Source organism: Cavia porcellus, unplaced genomic scaffold (genome assembly GCF_034190915.1).
Source record: "Cavia porcellus strain 051 isolate PalLab524CR breed Dunkin Hartley unplaced genomic scaffold, mCavPor4.1 scaffold_7, whole genome shotgun sequence".
NCBI lineage: Eukaryota > Metazoa > Chordata > Mammalia > Rodentia > Caviidae > Cavia > Cavia porcellus.
In genome coordinates this window covers 21,237,076-21,263,462 of record NW_026947490.1, presented here as the reverse complement: position 1 = coordinate 21,263,462, position 26,387 = coordinate 21,237,076, and the positions used below count along the sequence as shown (strand labels likewise).

At 43.9% G+C, this 26,387-nt stretch overlaps 1 protein-coding gene across 4 annotated transcripts in view; it reads right to left on the bottom strand.

The window, feature by feature from the left end:
* LOC100733578 (carcinoembryonic antigen-related cell adhesion molecule 1-like) overlaps positions 1-21,048 on the bottom strand; it is a 74,097-nt gene extending 53,049 nt beyond the window's left edge. For 3 of the 4 annotated variants that reach the window (XR_010048638.1, XM_013146834.2, XM_063252825.1), the window contains exons 1-8: positions 20,845-21,048; positions 19,475-19,834; positions 15,826-16,104; positions 15,085-15,339; positions 13,352-13,627; positions 3,620-3,898; positions 2,878-3,132; positions 1,150-1,425 (exon numbers count right to left, since the gene is read on the bottom strand). Coding sequence is in view for 3 of the 4 variants with exons in the window: in XM_013146834.2 (XP_013002288.1) it covers positions 1,150-1,425; positions 2,878-3,132; positions 3,620-3,898; positions 13,352-13,627; positions 15,085-15,339; positions 15,826-16,104; positions 19,475-19,834; positions 20,845-20,908 (2,044 nt within the window). In the remaining variant the exon portion in view is untranslated. The remainder of the gene's footprint in view (positions 1-1,149; positions 1,426-2,877; positions 3,133-3,619; positions 3,899-13,351; positions 13,628-15,084; positions 15,340-15,825; positions 16,105-19,474; positions 19,835-20,844) is intronic. The other variant, XM_063252827.1, reaches the window with a different exon arrangement.
* Positions 21,049-26,387: the final 5,339 nt, after the last annotated feature.

The window sequence follows — 26,387 nt, the reverse complement described above, 5'->3', positions numbered from 1 at the left end:
AGACTATCACTGTCTTAAAAGGGATTACTGGAGGCTGGGGAAGTGGTGGAATAGGGAGTTATTGTAAACTGAGTATAAAGTGTTAGTGTAGTAGGATGAAAAAGTTCTGGAAATGGATAGTAGGCAATGTTACATAGCAAGATGGATGTACTGAATTTCGAGGAACCGTGCATTTCAAAATGGTTAAAATAATAAGTCTTATGTATATTTTACCACATAGAAAAGCAATGCTTACAAAAAAATAGACCAAAAAATCTTTTGCAAAGTGACACAGCAAATGCCAAACTCAGGATAAGGAAATCAATATGGTTGGCTTTCTGCCATCCGTGGATTTGAGCAACTATTGAGGTTTGAAACTCCTCAGAAACAAATGGGACCACATGGAAAATGTACAGACACTTTTCTTGTCATTATTGTTTAAATAATGCAGCACAAGAATTATTTAGATTGTATTGAGTGTTGGAAACAATCTAGCGATGATTTAAAGTATATGAGGGAACTGAGTGTGGAAGCTCATGTCTGTAGACCTGGCACTCTGTGGGGCTGGGGCAGGAGAATCACAAGCTTTTTAGCACAGTCTTGGAAACTTAGTAACCTAATAAAATTGTCTCAAAATAAACAAAGAGAAAGAGAAAGAGAAAGAAATAGGCTCAGGATTCAGCTCAGTAGCACAGTGCCTGCCTGGCAGGCTTCAGGTTGTGAGTTGGATTCCTGATAACAAAACAAACAAACAAACAAACAAACAAGCTCCCAAAAGAGAGAGAAATAAAAAAGTGTAGGAAGGTAGCTCAGTTGGAAGGCTCTAGGCTTAAATCCTAGTCCTAAAAATAAACAAGAAAAATATGTGGGAGAATTCTCACAGTCACATGCAAATGTGTTAAAAAAACTTAAGTTTAACTTAAATTAAAAAAAACTTTTAAATTAAGGCATGAGAGTATCCACAGACACTGGTATCTGTGGGGCCCCTGTTACAAACTCCCTGTGAAGACTGAGGGATGACTGTGGGGTCAGAGGCAAAGCTCTGAACAATTTTGCAAGTCCCTTTACTACTTTTGTGTCTCAACTGATACATTCCCTGTGACTTGTATCCATGTTGCACATTACTGGGTGAGAAATTCTCTCCAGAAGAGTAGGAGAGAAGTCACTCACTGAAAACTTGCAGCCAGAGGGTGTCGCTCCTGTTGGAACTGACCGAGCTGGAGACCTCACACTGATACTGCCCGGCATCCTCAATCTTGACAGGGTCGATGGTGAGGGTGCTGTTGTTCTCGGAGAGATTCATCCCCTCTGAGAGCTGCAGATCCTGGTTATTGAAGATCCACTGGATGGAGACGCCAGTGTCATTAGAGAGGCAGTTGAGGACCACAGAATCATCTTCTGTGATGATGGTGTTGCTGGCATGGATGTAGGGTTTTGTCACAGGTGCTATGGACAGAGGAGGGAACAGACTGAGCCTGGGCCTGGCACTTAGCTGTGCCCTTTCCTCTGATATTCAACCAACTCCCTGGGCCACTGTGAGTGCTGTATGGTGACTCGGAGGACAGCTGTGACCTTCCCCAGAGGTTGCATGCCTTGGCTCAGGTGACAGTAAGGAGCAGGCTCTCCCTCCCTCTGAACTCACACACATGGGAGGCACATCAGCTTCCCTAGACCTCTCTGAAGGATCCATGTTAGGAACCTGTTATTAGGAAACATGTCTGGAAATCTCCATGGAAGTTTGAATAGTTTTTCCCATTAACCTTTTCTTTCTTGTTTTAAATTTCAGAAAGTAAAAGTGAACAGTGGAGATGGGCAAGGTGACTCTGCAGAGCAAGCTTGGGCTGAGTAATCGATGAAATAACAAGCTAAAGACCAGTCTGGGGAAGGCAGGGTGGGTTTTCATGAGAGAAAGCAACCACAGCCTCCCACTGACTTTAGTAGGATGTTTGGCCAGTGTTTCCTGTGACAGTAAAACCTGAGTCACCTGTAGCCTGAAGAACATCTCAGTTTGAAAAGGACTTTTATTCCCTGACCTGTGGACAGTGAAGGAAATCAGCAGAGATAAATTATCATGGTGTTCTCAAAAGGCTGTCATCATTCTGAGTATGTATAGCCTGACCCTGTCCTTCCCTCCATACAGGACTGCACAGTGATGCTCCCGTGTCTCCAAGTATGCGACACTGCCTGCTCTCCATGGTGCATGACCTGCACTTGTGTCCTCAGCGTGAGACACCCGGGACTTCAGAGCCAGGACCCAGCTCAGAGACACTGGTCCTGCAGTACACTTTTTCAGTTCCTTACCTGCCTGGGTGCTTCAGTTGTCCACTGGGGATATGATATAGCAGACCGAAGAAAGGCCACCCAGATCCATTTTCCACCTGTCCTGTCCCACCCCAGAGAGAGTCAGGGTAGAGCCAGTCCCTGGGTGAGACTGGAACAGAGCTGGAGCAGAGCTGTGAGCCGCTGTGCCCTGTCCAAGAGGGATTTCCGCCACTCATTGGAGAAAAACAGTGCAAAGGTGTTTCCACGCCCTGTGGGTTTCTTATTGCTCATGGAAGAGTTTAACAAACAGAGATGACAGAAGGAGGGAGTTAATTAGTGAAAGATTCTATTTGAGCTCAATGATACCCACCGATTCTGTGAATCTCTATCCACTTCATGGGGCTTTCTGCTATGAGCAGAACCACCTCTCCATATTCCAGGCTGAATTCCAGCTCAGCCATGAGGAGTCAGACAAGCAAGAGGTGGACAGTCTTGGGGATGGGACAGAATGTTCAGGGAGGATGGAGATTTTCTTATGTCTGTGGACACAGGCTGGGAAGTGAGTTTTATCCTGTTGCTTCCAGACAACCAAAACACTATTCCAGAGCTTGCTCTGTCTCTCTATGATCCACTTACCAATGACTGTAACATCCTTGACTGTGCTCCTATTGAGGCCAGTGGCAGGGTTAGAGACGAGGCAGGTGTAAGATCCGCTATCATCTGCAGAGATGTTAGGGATAGAGAGCTCCTGCGTGGATTGCAGGAGGCTCCCGTTGACAAGCCAGAAATACTGTGCAGGTGGGTTGGAGTCTGCGTGGCAGGAGAGGCTGAGGTTTGTCCCTTGACGGAAATGTGACTCTTGCGGTGATATGATGGGAGCATCTGGGCCATCTGGAATAAACAGATTAAAGCCATACGTGACTTCATCTGAGGGAAGGGGAAGCTCCTGGCTTGTATAAGGCTGAGTATCCTTCTGAGGCATGTCACAACCTTGACAAGAATATATCCCAACCAGATGAGGTGTGCAGCTCTGGTGCTCAACACCTGTGTAGGGTGCATCAGATCCTGGTTCCATCACCAGTACTAGGGACACAGAAAAACATCCTGGTCCTATCCTCTGTGTTGCCTGATCCTGAGTCTCACCCTATTTTTACACATCAGGTGATAAAGTGAATCTATGCAGACAGGAGAAGCCCCTGTCCTCTGTGAGTATTCAGCCAGTATGGAAGGCAGGGTCAGGATGTTATGGCCAGCCCAAGCATCCAAGAGTGAGACCTGTTTTCTGGACTTGACAGAGAGACTGACTGGGCTGGCCTCTGTCTCTGTCTCCCCATACTGGGTGATTAGTTGGGACCACAGTAGAATACAAGTTACTCACAGGAAATATTCAGGGAGACTGGGTCACTTCGGTTGAAAGCCACTGGATTCCGGGTTTCACACTCATAGGGTCCTGTGTCATTCCTTGTGACATTCAGTAAAATGAGACTCCTGTTGCCATCAGACAGTTTCAGCCTATCACCTTCTTGAAGGCTCTGACCATTTATCCACCACATGTAGGTTGTGTTCTGAGTCTCGGGTTCACATGTCAGTGCTACGGCTTCCTCACCCTCCAGAGGGCTGGAGTTGTTGACTGTGATGTAGGGTTTGGGTAGGATCCCTGTGCAGAAAGCAGAGAGAAGATTGCCTCATGTAGTGCCTTTCATCTGGGCAAAGGCATTTTCCACCAGACTGGAGCTCTCTCTCCTCTCAGGAAACTTGAGTCCTTAAAGGACCAAACAGGAGTGTATCTCACAGGTAGCTCATGAGGACCTGAGCACTCAGGGGACATGAGACCAGCTACATAGTCACTGGAACAGCACAGGCCTTTCACGTGGGAAGCAAGCTGCAGTATTTTGGCATGGATCGAACCCTAGTTTCTCTCCTGTCCTTGACACCAGCCACCTGGTGGCCTTGTGTTATGTGAACTGAGATCGGCTAGCTGCGGAGACCTCCACTGCTCAGCTTTGGGTGTTTCCTGTGAGGCTTTGTTTTGCAAGGCTGTGCTTGAGTTGGGTCATGATGGGATCTGCCAGTGTGCTTAAACCTACAGAAGACCCTACCAACCGGACTGAGGATTGTTGTGTGCAGAAATCACACACAAGGAGAGCAATACCAAGCCTGGCATTCAGCTTTAGGTTAAGGCTGAGGGCAAAATGTGGCGAGATTCTCTCCAGGTGTTTGATGGGGACTGACATGAGCACAAGTCTAATGAATGTTTTCGGAGAGTCAGAAAGGGACAGAGAAATTTTAGAGAGGTGAATCAACTTCTTGTCCTTGGTGTTTAATGTCCCTCTTTCCACTGGAGATGGAAGATTAAGATCCTGTGGGGTTTGACAGATTTGAACAACAATTTCAGATAATAAACTACTGCTCTGTGAAAAAATTTCATTTTTACCCATGAATCTAAGCACAATTCCCGAGCAAAGTATTTGTCTAGGAGAACCACAGGCTCTTAGATGAAGTTCTGAAGACTTTTTGGGTCACATCAGATAGTTCTTGAAGCTAGTTTGAAACTGGCCATTCCCTGATGAGGAGCCCTGTGCCCTTGTTGGGTGGACAGAGCTAATCAGAGGGGAATTTGGAGGCATCTCTGGTGTAAAAGGAGGCATGATAGCAACTTCCCAGAAGTGGCACATCGCATTAGTAACGTTAGAAGTCCATATTCTCAGTTGCTTCTGGGAATGATGCAAAGTAGGCAGGAGCCCAGCTAGGCCTGTAAAATCTTTCTATCTTTTTTTTGACCCAAGGGATCCCCTCTAGGGTTTTATTAAATTCTTCCAGATCAGACAGATAGTAATGAAAATGTTGATGGCTGGTGCATTTCACTGTGTTGAAGGACCTGCCTGTGATGATGGTGTCTTCATGGGGAAACCAGGCAGCAAGCCCTTCAAAATGTGCTTGTCAGCCAGTGTCCAAAGCAAAACAAAACTAAAACAAAAACATTGGTGATCTACCTTAACGAAAGGACCCTGTGTTCAGTCCTTAGTACTCAGTGTTATCAAGGAGTTGAATGACCTGTACCAACAAAACTACAAAACTCTGCTGAAAATATTAAACAGTGTGTAAAAGGATGTTATTCTTTTTATTTTTTTGAATCAGGGTCTTACTGTGTAGTTGAGGTTGGTGTTGCTTTGATTCCTGTCTGGAAGTGCTGGGATTACAGGTTTGTGTCCCCATACCTTACCAGTGTTTAGGTATTGGAAGACTCAATGTTGTTAAGATGAAAATATTACTGGAAATGATTTATAGATTCAACGTGAGTGCTATGGAAAGCTCAGTGACATTTTCAGATGGTTGTCATGGTGCATCCTGTAAATCAAGCACTGTGGGAGGGTGAACCAGGATGATGACAAATTTAAGCTGAGCTTAGGCAATTTAACAACTCTGTGAGACCCTGAGTAAAATAGAGGATGATGGTAGTTGCTGGGGATGTAGCTCAGTGTGAAGTCCCTCAGTTTAAATACCATTAGTTAAACAAAGAAAACCCAGGGATACTTTTTGCAGAAATTGAAAAATGCATCCTAAAATTCCTGTGTAATCTCAAGAGACCCCAAATATGTAAGATGACTCTCAAAGTGAAGAGGTAATTTGCACTCACACTGCCTAATTTCAAAATTTAGTACAAATCTACAGTAATCCAAACAGTGTGCTACCAGCATGAATAAACATACATTATCAGTTAAACACATTGCAAGTCCCACTAATGAACGCTCCAATGATTGGCCAAATGACTTTAAAGTATTTAAAAATGTCAATTGCTTTGTAAGAAGAACACCTCAGTGTGGGGTACAATGTGCACTTACTGCATGTATACAATGTGTGACAACCAGGTCAGGGCAAGTGGCAGCTCTTTCACCTCAACGTTTATCCAGCCTTGTGTTGGGAACATTGAAAATTGTTTTTACTACTTATTTTGCAATGCAGAAGTAAACACGGTCTAATTTAGTTATCCTGCTGTGCTAAAGGATACTAGAAGCTATTGTGTTTATTCAACTGTACTCCAGTATCCGAGCTATTTTTTTTTTTGTTGAGTATTCTGTTTATTTTAGTTTCTTTCACTCATTAAGAAACATCAGTCATGTACAGGAAAGGCATAAAAGTGTATTATAATTTCAAGGTAAACAAGAGATGCAGAGTAATATAAATAAATCCTTTGTATATGCCAAAAACCTAATGAAATTTTTAAAAGGATTGCCTTTTCTGTACAAGAGCTTTACAAAAATTAAACTAATGCCTCATCCTTGGTAATATATTGAAAATATGCTTCATTAGTGTGACTCCATTAGCACAAAATTGCTCCATAACCTTTACTAATAAAAAGCAAAAGAGAAAATAAGTATCTATATCCTCCTAAATAGGGGAAAAAGTATCTATCTCAGCTGTTCTGAAAGAATTAGTTTTTATGATGCATAATAATTCCCACTGAGCTATTAAATCACATATTAGGCTTTACAAATTGCTTACTTATAAAACTGCAGGGCCTCCTAAATCGAAAAGTTGCCTAGGCTGGTCTCAAACTTCTGATCTTCTAGCTTCAGCCTGCCAGGGTGTTAGGGATTACAGGTGTGCCACCATGCCCGGCAGGGTCAACACTATTTTAGCAAGCTTTCACCATATAGCAACTTCTCATAAGGCCTCATTAGCCACATCAGTCAAGTAACCGAGTCTTGGAAAGGAATGCTAGAAAAGAAGGCTTTCAGTTAATCACACAGACAGTCCCCTACCTAAAATATGTTAGTAAGGGAGAAAGTAATGAGGGATATTTGAAAAAACAAAAACAAAAAAGTTCTGCCACAACTTTCAAAGCCAAATTTACAAGGGGTGAAGTGGAAGCACTATGGCTACCTGTACAACATAATGAATAAGTCACGAGCTATTTTTGATGAGGAATTGTACTGTTCCATGCAGAAAGGAAGGTTTTCTCTTTTTGACAAAGATGTTGAGAAAGCAGAATATCCATGCAAATGAAAGAAGCAGAATCTTTACCTAACATTATATAGGCCAATTAATTCCAAAAGGATCAAACACCTAAATGTGACAGCTCAACCTGTACTATTCTTTATTTTATTTTATTTTTTTTTTAAGAGACAGGGTCTCACTATATTGCCCAGGCTGGAGTGCAGTGGCTATTCACAGGCGCGATCGGGAGTTTTGACCTGCTCCGTTTTCGACCTGGGCCGGTTCACCCCTCCTTAGGCAACCTGGTGGTCCCCCGCTCCCGGGAGGTCACCATATTGATGCCGAACTTAGTGCGGAAACCCGATCCGCATAGCGCACTGCAGCCCAGAACTCCTGGACTCAAGCGATCCTCCCACCTCAGCCTCTCGAGTAGCTGGGACTACAGGCACGCGCCACCACACCCGGCAACCTGTACTATTCTTAACAGCAGATACAGAGCAAAGCTTCATGATGTTGGACTGGGCTATGATTTCTTGGCTCTATAGCAAAAGCATAGGCAACAGCACTAAGAAAAAAATAGATAGGTTGTACCTCATGAAGATTAGAAGTTTCTTTGCGTGCAAGGATGTTATCTACCTATGACCCAGAAACTGTTATTTGGATACATGTACAAAGCATTTGAAGTCATCTTTTGGAGACATAACTACACTGCTGTTTAAATGCAGTAATATTTACAATGCTGAAATATGCAAACTAAGTGTCCATCTTGCATGAAGGAATAAAGAGTATGTGGTCTGTGCACACAGTGGAATATGTTGAGCCTGGAAAAGGGAGTCTGTGATTCCGGTAGCATGGATAAACCTGGTTGAGTGAACTAAGGCAAACCCAGGAAGAGAAATAATGCATGAGCTATCCCATATGTGGAATCTAAAACATACTGAAATAATGAAATGTAGAGCAGAGTGACGGCTGGGAGCGTTTGGGCAGTAGTGGGGGAGGTGAATGGGAAGTTGGTCAGTGCTTCAAAGTTTCAGATGGACGAGAGGAACATGTTTTGAGATATTTTGTACAGCAGATTGGTTACAGTATATGATAATGTATGTTTCAAAGTAGTAGCATAGAGCTTATCAAATATTTTCCTGTACAAATCATAGATAAGAGTGTGATGCATTACCATATTGGTTCAGTCATTTTCCATCATGGAGAAATAACAGAAAATCACATTGTAAACATCACACAACTCTGTTTGTAGTACTATCAAACTTGGTGGCTAGTTGTCCTCCTAGAACTGCGGAGTCTGAGGCAGAGGATTATTGTAAGTTCAAGGCCAGCCTGGAGTTCATAATGAGACCTTATCTCAAAAAATGAAATGACAAAATTATTACAGGTTAACAAAAGAAAAATACCAGGGGAGAACCTGGCGGATAGATAACAGCAGCTACAGTGGCTCTCTGAGATACCCAGCTTAGAATCCAGGAATGGTGCAATGTGAGGACTCCTAAGCAAGGGGAGATATACCCTGCCAACCCAGGAGCGAACTATGTTGAGAGAAACCAACTGGAAATGCAATCCCAGTGCTATAACCAGAACAGATAAAATCCCAGCGCGGAAGCTGGAACCCGCGCCTCTGAAAATCATAATTGGCATAGCAGGGAGAGAGATGTGAGAAAGGTCTGAGAGTGGGAATCGGTGAACGGAGTTGAGAGTGGGACTGGTGGGAGCCCTGTATTGACCTGCAGTGAGTGAGAGGAAGGGGAACCCTTCTGCAGACTGGGAGGCTCCAACAGAGGACATTCTGGGACTGGGCAGACTAGCTGGAACAGGACACTGCAGTGACTTTAATCACATATTCCCCTCTCAAGCAGGATTGGTGTGGAGCATTTGGCCTGGACGACGCCATTGACTAAGACCCAGTAGGCTAGCCCAAACCAGGTCCCAGTGCCTCACGGTGCACCCTAGCAGTGGAGCCTTCACTAGGTTGACCTGGAGGGGCGGGCCCAGCAAAGACTGCCTAGGTCTGTGTCTCCCTAGTATACTGCAGTGGACGGGAACACCTAGCTGGCAGATTCAGACAAACTGTAACCCACAAAGAAAAAAACTGGGCCTCCTACATATATGCTTGTATGGAAGGAACAAAAAGTATGGGAAGAGGGAGCAACAAGAAAGGGTCCTCAGTCCCCAATCCTGAGAACACTGATCCAGGAAAGGTAAGTGCAAAGGAGAATGAGGACAAAAAACAAACATGCAATATCAGACACGGCACCAATAGACATAAAGTGATATCTCCGGAGCCTCACAGATGAGTTCAAAAGTGAAATTTAATGAAATAAAGCAAGATATAAAAGGATAGAGAAATGCTAAGCACCACCCAAGAAAAAACAGATGATGGAATGGAAGAACAGAAAAAAAGGGGACAATTGCTTGATGGAGAAAATAGAGAAAACAGAATACATGAAGCAGGTTCAAAGAGATTACCAGGAAACTAAAAACTCTATCAAAAACTGGCATAACAGCTTGAAAGAAACTAAGGATAGATTATCTGAACTAAAGGGCAGATTTGTAAGGTGGGAGCATGAAATGAAAAACTTCTTAAAAATAACAAGAAAACAAACAGCAATAGTACAAAGGCTAGAAGATGATAAGATGATCTATAACTTAAGAATTAAGGACATAAAAGAAGAAGTAGGGAAACAAACAAATGGACTACAAAAGCTATTCACAGAAATAATCCAGGAGAATTTCCCTAATTTAGCAAAAGGTAAAGATACTCAGATGTATGAGGCATACAGACCTCAGCCACCTACAACCCAAACAGAACTATACCCAGGCATATAATAATCAAAATTCCAGAAATCCAATATAAGAAAAGAATATTAAAAGCCATCAGAGATAAGAAACAGACCATTTACAAGGGAACACCCATCAGAATTACAGCAGACTTCTCGGCACAAACCATCAAATCACGAAGAGTGTGGGGGGAAATAATTCAAGCTTTGAAAGATAATAACCTCCAGCCAAGATTGATGTATCCTACACAACTATCCCTAGAAATTGATGGAAAAGCAAGGTGCTTTCAGGATAAAGAGGAACTAGGGGAATTTGCAACCACCAATTCAACTCTACAGAGAATACTCAGGACATTCTATAAAAAGAAAAATATCAGGATTCCAGAAACAGTGGCAGAGAGGCCACAATGAATGGAGCAGAAAGCAAAATGAAGAAGACAATCTGACAACTAATGACAGAAAAAGAGCTCAACAGAAATGAGGCAGAGAAGGTTGGATGGCAGCTATTTTGGAGAAAACAAGACATCATAATAGCTAATGCTGATTTAATATCATCTTGTTTTGAAGTCCCATCCAGCTTTTGTTCTTCTGTCTCCATTGGTCTTAACATATTGTATCTTATTGGATTTTATTATATGTGATGATATAAACAAAAACTTTTATAGACAAGGAGATTATACAGAAGCCATTGTTCATTTTTTGTTAGTTGATTCTGTAATACTGTAATACTGTCATTCTCTTGAATGGTTTTGCATTGTCTTGATATGTTTGGTGCTACAGTATACGAAGTTATACTCAAAGATTTCAAGGAAAGAGACACTATGGTAACTACTTTTATGTCAGGATATCTTGTGTTGAAACACTATTTTGCTTAAATGGTTATGTTTTGACATGCACTGTTTTGTTGTTATGCCCTCTTTTATCTCAATCTCCCTTTTTATTTTTATCTTTTTAATTAAGGGAAAAATAAATAAAAAATAGCAGGTTATATTATAGTAACCCACTTTAATTTCCTATTAGCTTGATTTGAAACCCTGTATTGCTCTCACCATCTTGTTTTGACTGATTTTCCTCTATTCTGCTTTGCTTGATAGTACCAAGTTCAAAAGTATAGGCAACAACTGTGAAGACAGTAACATTCATTATGACACCCATTCTGGTTGATTATTATCTTCTTATGAAGTCCTGTAATGTCTCCAGTGTTTTGGTTTTATTGGTTTTGATCTTTACTGTTTTGTTCAATTTTATTATAGGCAATTCTTTTTAGGATAGCAAGAGGCAGTATGGTAACCATTGTTGATCACCTTGTATTTTGTTTTTACATTATGTGTTATGTCCATCCTTTTGATTTGACTGACTCTGTTTTGTTACGTCACATTTGGTTTTATTCTCTTCAAAAAAAAGTAACAAGAACTGTGGGAGTAATAAAAACCAAAATGTGTAATTGTCATTGTACAAAAGAGAGGAAAAGAAAGTGCTCTAAAGGATATAACTACATGTATATTTAAATGTATAAGATAGATAACCATATTACTGAGTTTTGTTGGATCATTGAACAGAACTGTCTGCAGTCTCACTGTTTGAAAGTCTACTTTATATGCTTTAATTTTGTAACTTGAACAACTATTTCTAAGATAACAATATGTAATCTATTAACAAGTGATTTCCTACTGTTTATTTTTTCTGAAATTCTGTATAACTTGTACACTTTTTCTTTTTTTTTCTTTTTCTCCTTAAATAAAATAAAAAAAAAACACCAGACAATCCAAGTAAAACATTGGCAACAGGCTTGAGCAGCCATTTCTCCAAAAAGATCTAAAAATGACCAGTAAGTCTATGAAAAGTTTCACCATGTCATTAGTTATTAGGGAAGTGCAAATCAAAGCCACCTAATACACAATAGGATATCTCTCATGAAAACACAAGTGTTTGTGAGGCTGTAGAGAAATCAGGACTGTGTGCATGTGGGTAGTTTGGACTGTGAAATGGGGCAGTCACTGTGAAAGTCAGTATAGGGCTTCCTCACCAAAACAAAACAAAACAAAACAAAACAAAACAAACAAAACGTTTCTCATCTGATAATTCTACAGGTGGGTATATACCTGAAAGATATGAAGTATTTGAGCAGATGTTTGCATATTTTTTCATAGTAGAATTATTAACAAACCAAAGATGGGAACAACACTAAATTCTATTGATGGTTGAATGAATAAGCCAAATGAGGTACACCTCATAAAGCAGTATATCCGTACTATAGACTATCACAGTATTAGATGCGGTTACCCTAGGTTGGGGCAGTGGTGGAATGGGGAGTTGCTGTATACTGAGTATAAAGTGTTAGTGTAGCAGGATGCAAAAGTTCTGGAAATGGATAGTGACAATGTCACATAGCAAGATGAATGTATGGAATGTTAGAAACCATGCATTTCAAAATGGTTAAAATAATGAGTCTTACGTATATTTTACCACACAGAAAAGCAATGTTTACAGAATAATAGACCAAAAAAAATCTTTTGCAAAGTGACACAACAAATGCCAAACTCAGGATAAGAAACTCATTATGGTTGGCTTTCTGCCATCCATGGATTTGAGTAACTATTGAGGTTTGAAACTCCTCAGAAAAAAATGGGTCCACATGGAAAATGCACAGATACTTTTCTTGTTATTATTGTTTAAATAATGGAGCACAAGAATTATTTACATTGTATTGGGTATTGGAAATAATCTAGTGGTGATTTAAAGTATGTGGAGAACTGAGTCTGGTGGCTTCTATCTATAGAGCTGGCATTCTGTGGGGCTGAGGCCAAAAAATCACAAGATTTTTAGCAATCTTGGCAACTTAGTGACCTAATAAGACTGTCTCAAAATAAACAACGATAATGAAAAAGCTAAAGAAATAGTCTGGGGATTCAACTCAGTAGCACAGTGCCTGCCTGGCAGGCTTCAAGTTGTGAGTTCCATCCCTGATACTAAAAACAACAACAACAACAACAACAACAACAACAACACCCAAAAATATCAAAAAAAGAGAGAAATAAAAAAGTGTAGGGAGGTAGCTCGGTTGGAATGCTCTAGGCTTGAATACTAGTCCAAAAATATACCTAAAAAGAATATATGGGAGAATTCTCACAGTCACACGTAAATGTGACTTTTGAACATAAGGCATTAGAGTATCCACAGATGCTGGTGTCTGTGGGGCTCCTGGAACAAACTCCCTGTGAAGACTGGGGGTGACTGGAGTCAGAGCCAAAGCTCTGAACCAATTTGCAAGTCTTTTTACTACATTTGTGTCTCAACTGATACATTCCCTGTGACTTTTATCCATCTTGCATATTACTGGGTGAGAAATTCTCTCCAGAAGAAGTAGGAGGGGAGAAGTCACTCACGGAAAACATCCAGTCTGAGGGGGTGGCTCCTGTAGGAACTGACCGGGTTGGAGACCTCACACTGATACTCCCCGGCATCCTCAATCTTGACAGGGTGGATGGTGAGTATGCTGTCTTTCTCAGACAGCTTCATCCCCTCTGAGAGCTGCAGATCCTGGTTATTGATGATCCACTGGATGGAGATGCCAGTGTCATTTGAGAGGCAGGTGAGGACCACAGAATCATTTTCTGTGATGATGGTGTTGCTGGCCTGGATGAAGGGTTGCATCACAGGTGCTGTGGACAGAGGAAGGAATAGCCTGAGACTGGGCGGGGCGCCTAGCTGTGCCCTTCCCTCAGATATTCAGCCAACTCCTGGCCACTGTGAGTGCTGTCCCGTGACTCACAGGACAGCTGTGACTCTCTCCAGATGGTGCATGCCTTGGCTCAGGTGACAGTAAGGAGCAGGCTATCCCTCAGTCTGCACCCAGCACACCCAGGGAGGCCCATCAGCTTCCCTAGACCTCTTTGAAGGATCCATGTTAGTAACCTGTTATTAAGCAACATGTCTGGAAATCTCCATGGAAGTTTGCATTTTTCCCATCCACCTTTTCTTTCTTGTTTTAAATTTGAGAAAGTGAAAATGAACAGTGGAGAAGGGCCAGTTGACTCTGCAGAGCTAGCTTGGGCTCAGTAAATGATGAAATAAAATAAAGACCACTCTAGGGAAGGCAGGTTGGGTTTTCATGAGAGAAAGCCATCATAGCCTCACACTGACTTTTTCATGATGTTATGTCAGTGCTTTCTGTGATAGTAACAGCTGAGCTACCTGCAGTCTGAAGAACATCTCAGTTTGAAAAGAACTTTTATTCCCTGACCTGTGGAATAAATACCACAGTGAAGGAAATCAGCAGAGTTAAATTGTCATGGTGTTCACAAAAGGCTGGCATCCTTCTGGGCACATATAGCCCTTGGCCCTGTCCTTCCCTCCATATAGGACTCCACAGTGATGCTCCCCTGTTTCCAAGTATGCGACACTGCCTGCTCTCCATGGTGCACGACCTGCAATTGTGTCCTCAGCGTGCGACACCTGGGACTTCAGAGCCAGGACCCAGCTCAAAGGCACTGGTCCCAAGGTACATTTTTTTCATTTCCTTATCCATCTGGGTGCTTCAGATGTCCACTGGGGACATGATATAGCAGACCAAGGACAGGCCACCCAGATCCATTTTCCACCTGTCCTGTCCCACCCCAGAGAGAGTCAGGGTAGAGCCAGTCCCTGGGTGAGACTGGAACAGAGCTGGAGCAGAGCTGTGAGCCGCTGTGCCCTGTCCAAGAGGGATTTCCTCCTCTTATTGGAGAAAAACAGTGCAAAGATGTTTCCAAGCTCTTTTAGCTTCTAGGTTCCTTATAGCTCATGGAGGTTAAAGAAACAGAGATGATGGAAGGAAGGAGTTAGTGAAAGAAGCTCCTTGACCTTAATGCTACCCACCGATTCTGTGAATTTCTACCCTCTCTGGGGCTTTCTTCTATGAGCAGAACCGTCACCCATTCCAGGTTGAACCGCAGCTCAGCCTTGAGGAATCAGGCAGGCAAGGGGAGGAGAGTCTCGAGGATGGGGCAGAATGCTCAGGGAGGATAGATATTTGCCTGTATCTGTGGACACAGGCTGGGAAGTGATTTCTTTCCCACTATTTCCAGAAAACCAAAACACTATTCCAGAGCTTGGTGCTGGCCCTCTATGATCCACTTACCAATGACTGTAATATCCTTGACTGTGCTCGTATTGAGGCCAGTGGCAGGGTTAGAGACGAGGCAGGTGTAAGATCCACTATCATCTACAGAGATGTTTGGGATAGAAAGCTCCTGCGTGGATTGCAGGAGGCTCCCGTTGACAAGCCAGGAATACTGTACGGGTGGGTTAGAGTCTGCATGGCAGGAGAGGCTGAGGTTTGTCCCTCGACGGAAATATGACTCTGGGGGTGATATGATGGGAGCATCTGGACCATCTGGAATAAACAGAATAACATTGAATAAGACTTTATCAGAGGGAAAGGGAAGTTCCTAGCTTGTAGAATGCTACGTGTCCTTCTGAGCCATGTCACAACCTTGGTATGAAAACATCCCAACCAGATGAGAGGGTGAAGCTTCATGGTTCAGCACCTGCCTAGGGTGCATCAGGCCCTGGTTCCATCCACAGCATTATGTATACAGAAAAATGTCCCGGTCATATCCCTCTGTGCTGCTTGAGCCTGAGTCATCACCCTGTTTTTACATATCAAGTGGTAAAATGAATCTATGCAGACAGTTGGAGCCCCTGTCCTCTGTGAATGTTCAGCCAGTGTGGATGGCAGGGTCAGGATGCTGTGGCAAGCCCGTGTCCAAGAGTAAGACCTGTTTTCTGGACTTGACAGAGAGACTGACTGGGCTGGCTCTGTCTCTGGCTCCGCTTACTGGGTGATTAGTTGGGATCACATAGAATATAAGTTACTTACAGGAAATATTCAGGAAGGCTGGGTCACTTCGGTTGAAACTCACTGGATTCCGGGTTTCACACTCATAGGGTCCTGTGTCATTCCTCATGACATTCAACAAAATGAGACTCCTGTTGCCATCAGATAGTTTCAGCCTATCACCTTCTTGAAGGCTCTGACCATTTATCCACCACAGGTAGGCTGTGTTCTGAGTCTCGGGTTCACATGTCAGTGCGATGGCTTCTTCACCCTCCACAGGGCTGGAGTTGTTGACTGTGATGTAGGGTTTGGGTAAGATTGCTGTGCAGAAAACAGAGAGAAGATTGCCTCAGGTGGTGCCTTTGATCTGGGCAAAGGCATTTCACCCCAGAGTGGAGCTGTCTTACTTCTTAGGCAACTTGAGTCTTTAAAGGACCAGACAGGAATGCATCTCACAGGCAGGTGCATGAGGACCTGAGCACTCAGAGGACATGAGACCAGCTACATATTGTCTGGGAACAGCACAGGCCTTTCACGTGGAAACCAAGCTGCAATATTTGGTCATGGATGGAGCCCTAGTTCCTCTCCTGTCCTCACCACCAGCCACCTGGTTTGCCTTGGGTCATGTGTGTGCTGCTTCCCTCCATTGCTCAGCTTTGGGTGTTTCCTGTGAGGCTTTGTTCTGCAAGGCTGTTTTTGAGATGTTTCCTGATGGGATCTGCCATTGAGGTTAAAGCTACAGAAGATCCCACAGCCTGGACTGAGGATGGTTGTATGCAGCAATCACACACAAGAGGAGCAATACCAAGCCTGGCATTGAGCACTGGTTTCAGGCTGAGGGAAAAATGTGGCGGGATTCTTCTCAGGGATTTGATGATGGCTGACATGAACCTGAGTCTAATGAATGATCTAGAGGGGGACAGACAAATGTTAGCTGAATCAGTTTCTTGTCCTTGGTGTTTAGTGTTGCTCTTTCCACTACAGGTGGAAGATGAGGAACCTGTGGGCTCTGAAATGTTTGGACAGAAATTTCAGATATTAAATTATTGCTCTGGGAAAAGTTTTATTTCTACCCATGAATCTAAGCCAAATTCCTGAAAAAAAATTTCTCTAGGAGAACCACAGGATCTTAGATCCAGCTCTAAAGACTTTTTGGGTCCTATCAGATAGTTTCAAACTGGCTAGTTTGAAACTGCTACTCCTTGATGTTGAGCCCCGTGAGCCTTATTGGGAGAACAGATCTAGTAAGAGTGGAAGTCTGAGGAATCCCTAATATAAAATGAGGGATGATAGCAACTTTCAAGATGTGACACATGGTAGTAGTAGCATTAGAAGACTTTATAGCAAGTTGCTTCTCAGAATGAGGCAAAGTAGGTAGGAGTCCAACTAGGCATGTAAAATCTTTCTGTCCTTTCTTAAGACCCCAGGAATCCCCACTAAGTTTTTTTTTAAATTCTTCCAGATCAGACAGATTCTAATGAATATGACGATGCATCTTACCGTGCTACAGTACCCACCTGTGATGGGTACTGTACTTTCATGGGGAAAGCAGTGTCAGTGACCCAGGCATCAAACCTTTCAAACAGTGCTTGTCAGGGCAGCATCCTCTGAAGCAGGTGGGGGAGGGACTTCGAAGGAGTATGAGCCCCACGTGGGGAGCAGGATGGAGTCAGGAGTCAGATGGGTGGAACAAGCCTAGGGATTTGGTCCTTGCAGTTCTGTCCCTCTGCCTCTGACCCCCGGGCTGAGTCAGTATAGACAGACGACATGCTAGGCCCTATCTTGTGGTCTATACTACCCACTGGTTCTAAAGAAGGAGAGAGCCCCAGTGCAGGGCACGGTTCAGGGCACAGTGGAGGCTCAGACATGGCTAGGAACATTTCCTTATGACAGAGCCTTAAAAGGTGAGCTCCTATTACTGGTTTGTGGCCTTTACTGTTGTCCAGAAGGGTGGGCCTGGCCCCAGGTGTTAGTGAGAGGAAGCAGGATCATCAGCCATGAGCCTGGGATGAAGGATGCAGCAAGCTGAGCAGGGCAGGGCTTGAATGATGGGGAGGAAGATGAGGGACAGGGATAGAGCTGAGATAGCCGGAAATGCCCAAGGCGGGGAGCAGTGAAGTTTCAGTGACTTCACAGATACCAGAGACCAAGAGATCCTCTGCTACGTCAGAACCAATCAGAGCACTCTTGTAAGGCTTCCCCAGCCCAGCAGCTCCAGCATCATTATGTGAGGTGGCACCTGGGGTGGCATGAGGAGCAGGTGATCAGAGGAAGAGGAAAAGTATCTCAGCCTGTGAGCAGGACAGGCAGCTACCGTGGCTAGAACCTTTCAGGATGCTGCGTGCAAGTCCCAGGCTCTGAAAGGATCTAGGTCATTCACTCATTTACTGCTTATTCTTTTCCCTCATTCATCTCAAAACTATTGAATTGGCTATAAATTGAGCATGTTGGCTTCATGGTCTTATGGGAAGTGAGAGAGCAAAGCAATTTCTTTTATACTCCAGGGAAGTGATCCTCACCACATCAGGAAGTTAGGACTTTGTCTAGTGAGGGAGGCTATTTTGGTCTCCTGAGCAAGAAGCCTTAAACATTACATTGAAGTAGGTGATTTAATTCTAGAGTAAAAATTTATTAATTCTACATTTTATCTCATTGGTCCAATGAGACCCTCTCTGAGCTGGTGATGATTAAGAATAAAAGACATGAATCAGTAACTACACTCTGATTCACAGACACTTACTAAACCTTCCAGGGTAGAGAGGACAGGGCTGTGTTTATATGCAAGTGGATAATGCATCTGAGCTGCTATCCATGGTGTGTGTGACCCTGGTCCAGCAACTGTATTTTCTTGTGCCTTTTTCTCCTTAATATATGATACATAGGAAATGATACCTGTTTTGCCCCATTGTCAGTAAATTAATCTGAAATACTCACAGTTACCTGCCATTGGCCTAGAGTAGTTGCCTAAATGAGCAGCATGTAATTACTTGCCTCCACACAAAGTAAATTGGAACCGATCCCAGTGAACACGGAACTTCCAAAAGTTTCATTCTCCTCTGTTCTTCCCCTTGGGCACCTGGGCCTCTTGTGGGTTCTCATGAGTCAGTTACCTTAGCTGTGGCCTAAGGCACCTGTCCCTCTGTGCTATCTATGCCACATGTCAGAGAACTGCCAGGTCCCCTTACTGAGATGTGTTTCTTGGGGTTGTGCCTTGGCTGCTCTAGGGACCAGCTCGAAGAAACTATGAGATTCAGACAGCCAGTCAGTTATTGTTCCCGATCATCCCTAAACAGTGGGTCCAAGTCTCACCTGAGCATAAAGCCCAGGACCACTTGGAGTGAGGAGCCTGGGACAGAGGTCTGAAGCAGGGGATACAAGACTTCCTCAGAGTCACTCAGGGTCATGTAAAAATGAGGCCACTTGGGGGCTGGACTGAGAGTTTCTTCCTGGGTCAGGTTACTCCATCCAACTCTCCTTCCCTCTGCAAGGGAGATTCAGGTAAAGGATTCCAGTCTATCAAAGTTCATTGGCACTGTATGTGTCCTGCACTCTATGTTCAAAGCCCAACATAGGGTGTAACATGGTGGGGGTGGGGGTGTGTATGTGTGCACTGTCCGAGACTGACAGTTTTGTGTGTACAGGAAGTGGATTGACCCCATCCCACACCCACAAATCATTGAGAATAACTTACGGTGTACGTGGAACTGTCCATATGTGTCTTTAGTGTCTAAAGTTTCATCTGTGATTCGTAGGGTGTAGAATCCTGAGTCCTGTAGAGTGACGTTCTGGATCAGCAGGGATCCATTGCGGTATATTGTCTCTCGATTGCTGTATGCCTTCCCTGTTACATTGATATTATTGTTTGTCACATACCGTATAATCATATTGTCAGAAGCAGTCGTATTCCCCTTGAACCATGAATAGCCTAAAACGTTCTCTGGCAAATTGTGGGCAACTAGAAGAACATCTGCCCCTTCAACAGCATCGAAAGGCACCGATTCAATAGTCAGTTGAGCAGTGGTGGGTGGGCTCCAGAAGGTCAACAGTGATGCTAGAAGAGAGAGACAGAGAGAAATTCATCAAAGTAGAAACTCTATTGGATGGAGAGATGGAGCCCTGAGTCCTGAGATGTTTTCATTGCTTAGTGTGACTGCTGCAGGCACGCGTGTGTCTCTTACTAGGCTGAGGTCAGCAATGGGACTTCACTCCTTCCTTGCCCCTGAACTTGTCATTCCCTCTGTTTGGAGCACTCTCCCCCAGGGGTCTGCATGGCTCACCACTCGGTGCCCTGAGGTCCTTCTTACATGCAGGGCAGCTTGCAGAGAGGCCTTCCTGACCCCTCACATAGGGATCTGGTTCTTCAGTTTCTCATCTTTTCCTGCTTTCTTCCCTCTGTGGCTCTTGACAACACCTGACTTCCCCTACTAGATGACCTTCCTGATCGGTTTTCTTCCCGTTAGCACAAGAGCTCGCTGAGCACAGGGAGCTGTCTGATTCTGTTGGAGCCCAGGGTGTGGAACACCTCAGATACCGTGGGGGAAGGAGTGAGGGCTCCCAGAGCCTTGCGTACACAGGGGTTTGTTGGCCAGTTTCACCCTTCATACCCCAGTGTGCTTTTCTTTGAAGTCACCCTGACTTTGTTGTTGTCATCAATATTCAAAATATAGTGACCTGACAGATTTTGTGGCAGATGTCCTTAATCTTAGCACTTGGGAGGCTGAGGCAGGGATGGATGTGAGTTCAAGTCCAGCTTGGGCTACACAGACCGTTCAAACCAGCCTGAACTGCATAGTGAGACGCTGTCTCCAAGTAAAATAGAAATGTCGTGGCTAGTGATGATTAACTTATAACAGAGAAAAGTAGAGCTTTTCCTCCTCCCTTTTTAGTACCCATGCTCTATGCATTTCCTGTTCCTCAGCCTTCTGATCCTCTTTTGTGTTCTCTCCCCTCCTGCTCCAAACAGAAACCTCTGTCTCTCAGACTCCTGGCTTCTCAGCAGACCCAGTCAGTGTTTAGGGGTTCACCCTCTGGTATAGCCTCCCAGAGACTGTCCCCTCTCACCTGTAAGCAAGAGCCCCTGCCAGGGAACAAATCCTCTGTAGGAAGTGGCTGTGCGGCGCTCCATGGTCTGGACTCTGTCCTCCGTCTGTGGAGAAAAATTTGGCTCAACACAGGCTCCCAAGCAGGCTGCTTAGGAGGGTCAGCTCTGCTGTGCTGTCTCCCTCTGAGCTGAGCCTCTTCCCAGGGAAAGGGCACATCCCAGGGTCATGTGATGTGGGCGTGGAGTCTGTGTCTAGGAAGCCTGGCTCTCTCCTACCCTCTGAGCTCTGCCTTCCCTGTGAATTCTCCCTTTTCTGTATGAAATTTCATTACCACAGACATTACTTTTAATCCAAGACTATTGAGGACTCTGTCACTGACCTTTGCACTGTCCTGGCCTTGAGGATGTTGACATCTTAGGGAGTTCCTGGGGTTCACAAATTCAGAGTTGTGTTTCCCTTTGACACATAGAAATCCACCTGGGCACTCAGTCCTTCTCTGGGGTTTTGTGCACTCTGAGAAGGTAGAATTTAGTGCCAGAGACAGGAAACTGAGGTGGCTCTAGGGAATAGAAAGGGGCCAGCTGATTGATGACTGTTGAGGACTTGACCTGTATCTCTGGTGTCCCCAGTTGGTCTCTGATCAAATGTTTCAAGGGGAGCTGAAGTTCTGGGTGGCCAGGGGTGGAAATGAGTTGCCTGTCCTAGGGAGGAAGGCATGTGGTGGGCGCCGTAAGTGGCCGTGGACAACACCGGCTCGGTGGCAGTTTTCCGAGACAGCAACCTTTCTGCAAGTCTGTGCTGATGTGTGACCCGTATCCTCCCTGAGTGAGTTTCATTGCCTCTGTCCTCTGTCTTGTTGAGTCACCTGTGCTCACACCTTCTCTTATCCTCGGGTGCTGCCAGGAATGAGGGGCCATGCTGAGACTCTTGACATTAATGGGACCTCAGCATTCCAGGAAGGGGCGGTTGGGACAAAGCAGATATGTAGGAGACACCCATAAGTGCCCCTGACCAGGGATGGCAATCAGCCTGCATCTGCTCCCAAGCCTAAGCTAAATTCAGTTTCCAGGAACTGTTTTCCTGAGTGTGGACTGTGTGTGCTGATGTTGCTCTATGGAGGTCATGAGGGAACTGGTGGCCAGTGTCAGGGGCTGTGGCAGGGATGCTGACCAGGCTCATACTGGCTCTCACTGGATATTAAAAGACTTTTCTTCTACTAAGCTATTAAGCTATTAAGCTCTTTTGATACACTTGTCAGAGGGCATATGACCAATATTGTCAGGGCTTATTCTATAAAATCAATCTGTGAGTCATTATGGGAGTCGCATATTATTTTATTACTGCAGTACTGAAGTAAATTCTTAAAGAGGAAAAGATGAATAGCTAATTTTGTTTTTCTGTACAAGAGTCATAAGCTCCTCTGGTTAACATTTCTGTTGAAATTCATAGTAAAATCAATTGATTTCTAAAATAGTGAGGTCACCCTATGCTCCTTGTCTAGAACTCCTGGTGTCAGATAATCTCCCCTCCCACCCCCATCAGGCTGCAGGGCATTAGTGAGTCCGAGCCAGGCTGGGTTTTGCCATCCAGGGGAATTTGGCAGTGTCTGGAGACAGCTGTGATTGTCACACCTGAGGGAGGGAGTGCTCCTGGCACTTACTGGGCAGAGCCTCCTTGTTGCTAAACACCCCACAAGGTGCAGGTAACCCCACAAAAATCAGCAGTCACAAGTGTCAGTGGAAATTGAACCCTGCCCCGCACCCTTCCCCTGCCTACCTAGATCCTCCCCTCACCCCGCTTCTTCCCATTCTTCCCTTTGCCCACTTACCCCAGCCGCTTCCCCTCATTTCACTTGTATCCTCTGCACCTGCCCTCTGCCCAAGCTCAACTTTGCCTCTCCCCTCCCTGGCCTCTTTCTGTCTCTGGAAGGGTGGGGTCACTAGAGGGCTCAATGCTTTCCCCTAAACTCCTGTGACCCTGGCCTTCCCAGAGGCAAAGACAGGTGCCCAGCCCCAGACCTCAGGAAGGCTCCAGGCTGAGACCTCTGAGTCAGGCACCAGGAACTCGGGGAGGAAGTTTGCTGGAGGAGGTTGGGGCGTGGACTGGTGGACCAATGCCAAGGTCTCCTGCCCATCACTGTGCAAGGGAAGACTCTTGGCACATTGGCTGGGCTCCTAGGGCTAAGAAGTCCCAGTGTGACCACAAAGGGCAGTGGTTATAAGCTGCTTTCCTTAAAGGATGTCTCACTAGGACCTGTGTCTGTGGGCCTCGGCAGGGCTGCTGTGGACTCATCTAGTCTGCATCTTCCGCAGATTTTCCCAGGCACACGGTCTCCCATCAACTGGAAGAATCAGGAGTAATGGGGCAGTCACTGTGGCAGGTCTCCTCATGGCCTCTAGGGCAACTCTGCAACACACAGTCCACACTCAGGAACGGACTTCCCTCAATGTGAGCTTAGCTTGCACTCAGGAGGTGGAGATGCAGCCTGATTTCCATCCCTTGCCCCAGAAACCCTGCCCGGAACCTCCCATGTCCCACCTACTCCTTCCTGCGTGTCTGAGGACCCTGGGTTTTCAGGGGTGTTTGCATAGGCTGTACACTTCTGCCATCTCCCATATCAGGGCTGAACACAGTAGAGACAGTAAGACAGCAAGAAGCGGCCATCCAGCGAAGACTTAGGCAGGCCTACCCTGCGGTTCAGTCCTTGCACATAAAGACCCCTTCAGGGGTCCCTGAAACCTTCCCCCATGATGGCATTGCCCGCAGTCACCTGATCTAACACCTCAGTCTTTCCCTGTCTCTAAATCCTTGGACCTGAAGGGTCTACACTGTAAGTATAGATTAATATTTGAATATTTGAAGAGAATTATTGTTTTTGTTTTTTGTTTGTCCTTTTGAGACAGCATTTCTCTGCTGTTCAGGCTGACCTGGAAACTGCAGTGATCCTTGTGCCTCAGCCTTCCGGTGGTGGCTGATGGGGTGCACCACCTCACCTAGCCACCTTGTAAGTGTTTTTAAAAAAGTATTGGGTGGTACCAGAGATTGAACCCAGAGCTTTTGCATTGAGCTGTATCTCCAGCCCATTCTAAATTTTGAGACACAGTTACCCTATGTTTCTTAGGCTCAGCTCCAACTTAAGGGTCCTCCTGCCTTGGCCTTCTACAGTGCTGGGATTACAGGTTATACCACCTGGCCTTGAAGAGAGTTTGAAAAATTGCTGCAAATGATAGATGATAAAATGTTCTGTCTTAAAAATTTTAAGAATATAAGTAGAATGCAATGAGGCAGCCTCCCTGGTAAATGATGTGAGCCCCAGGCATGCTAGGGAGAGAACACATCAGCATCTCCTGAGGATCAGCCATGCTGGAACTTGGGGGACCAACCAAGAAAGCAAGGAGCCAGCTCTCCTGGTAAGCAGTGTGAGCGGCAGGCACTCCAGGAAGAGAACAAGTCAGTGTCTCCCGTGAGCCTACCAGTGCATGGGCTAAGAATCAAGCACCCCTGGATGGTTTCGAGGTCAACCAGAGTTGATATTTACTAAGGTTCATAAAGCAACTAAATGCTTGTATTGTTTGGTTGATTATGCTGAGCTGGGGCCAGAGATGTGAACATCTCTTGGGAGGATGACAGGGTGCAATATAGCAATTGTGGAGGATTTCCTTCTATCTTGTTTTTGAAGTCCAATATAATTTTCACTATTTTGCTTTGTTCTAATTAATTATTTTCCTCTATTCAATATTCAATATGCATTATTTGCTCTCTTCAATAGTTTTGAGTTGTCTTATAGTGTTCTGTTTTTGGTTTGATTTTTCTATATCTGATTGAATGGACATTATAGTGAAGATAACGAAATATACTATGGTAGCTATTATTGTTATCCCAGTATACTTCTCTGAAGTTCTATACCAGTTTCTCTGCTTTGCCTTGACTGGCTTTGTTCTGTCTTGTTTTGTTGAATTTTATTATCTTTAAAATAAAAAAGAATATAAATAAGTGCCCCTAACTACATTCATGATTATAACAATTGCTCCAATACCCAGAATTTCTCATATCCGAACTGGAAGTCTAGCCATTAATAAGTAACTCCTCACCCCTTCCCCCCCAGCCCATAGTAGGCTCTAAGCTACTGAATTTGCCTCTAGGAATTGCCCTATTCTAGGTATTTCATATAAATTAAACTATTTAAACAGGTGCCATTGTGGTTCTTTTTTTTTTTTTTTTTTGTCTTATTGAGACAGGGTCTTGCTATGCACTTCAGGCTGATCTTGAGCTCACTTTGTAGCCTAGGCTGGTCTCGAACTCGCGACGATCCTCCTGCCTCAGCCTCCCAAGTGCTTTCATTTTGGTTCTTGCTTCTTTTCAGGTTTCCCCATGTTGGAGCTGGCATTGGAACTTTGTTTTTCATGACTAACATTTAAATGCATTTATGCGTCACATTTACTTAGGTATTCATTCATTTAGGGACACTTAGGGTGTTTCCCCAAGTTGCCTGTGGTGAAGGCAATGTTACCACATGGGATACTATTTTTTTTTATTTAAAGGAAAAAAACCAAAACAGTATAAGAGTACAAGTAATACAGAATTACCACAAAAAAAAAAAAAAAACAGTAAGAAATCACTAGTTAATAGATTACATTTGTCATCTTAAAAATAGTTGTTCAAGTTACAGGATTAAAGCATACAAAGTGGACATTCAAACAGTGAGACTGCAAACAGTTGTGTTCAGCGATCCAACAACTCAGTAATATGGTCATCTGTCTTAACATACCTAAATACCCTTGCAGTTGTATCCTTTAGAGCACTTTTTTTCCTCTATTTTTTACAACAAGATTTATACATTTTGGGTTTTATTACTCCCATAGTTCTTATTACTTATTTTTTTGGAAAAGAATAAAACCAAATATGACAAACCAAAGCAGTCAGTCAAAACAAAGGATAGACATAGCACATGATGTAAAAACAGAATACAATGTTATCAACAATAGTTACCATAATGCCTCTTGCTTCCTTAAAGTGAATTGCCTATATCATTAGGTATAATAAAATTGAACAAACAGTACAGAACAAGACCAATAAAACCTAAACATTGGAAACATTACAGGACTTCAAAAGAAGATAATAGTCAAACCAGAATGGGCATCATAGTGAATCTTATTGCCTTCAAAGTAGTTGCCTATACCCTCAAACTAGATACTATCAAACAGAATGGAACAGAGTCTAATCAGTCAAAACAAGATAGTGGGAGTAATACAGGGCTTCAAATCAAGTTAATAGAAAATCAAAAAAAGTTACTATAATATATCCTGCTAATTTTTTGATTTTTTCCCTTAATTAAAAAATAATAAAAAATAAATAATACATTTTTTATGAATAAGGGAGATTGAGATAAAAGAGGACATAACAACATAACAATACAGGTCAAAGCATGACAATTTCAGCAACCTAGTGCTTCACCACAAAATAACCTGACTTAATAGTAGTTACCATGGAGTCTCTCTTTCTTTGAAATATTTGAATATAACTTCGTATACTATAGCATCAAATATATCAAGACAGTGTGAA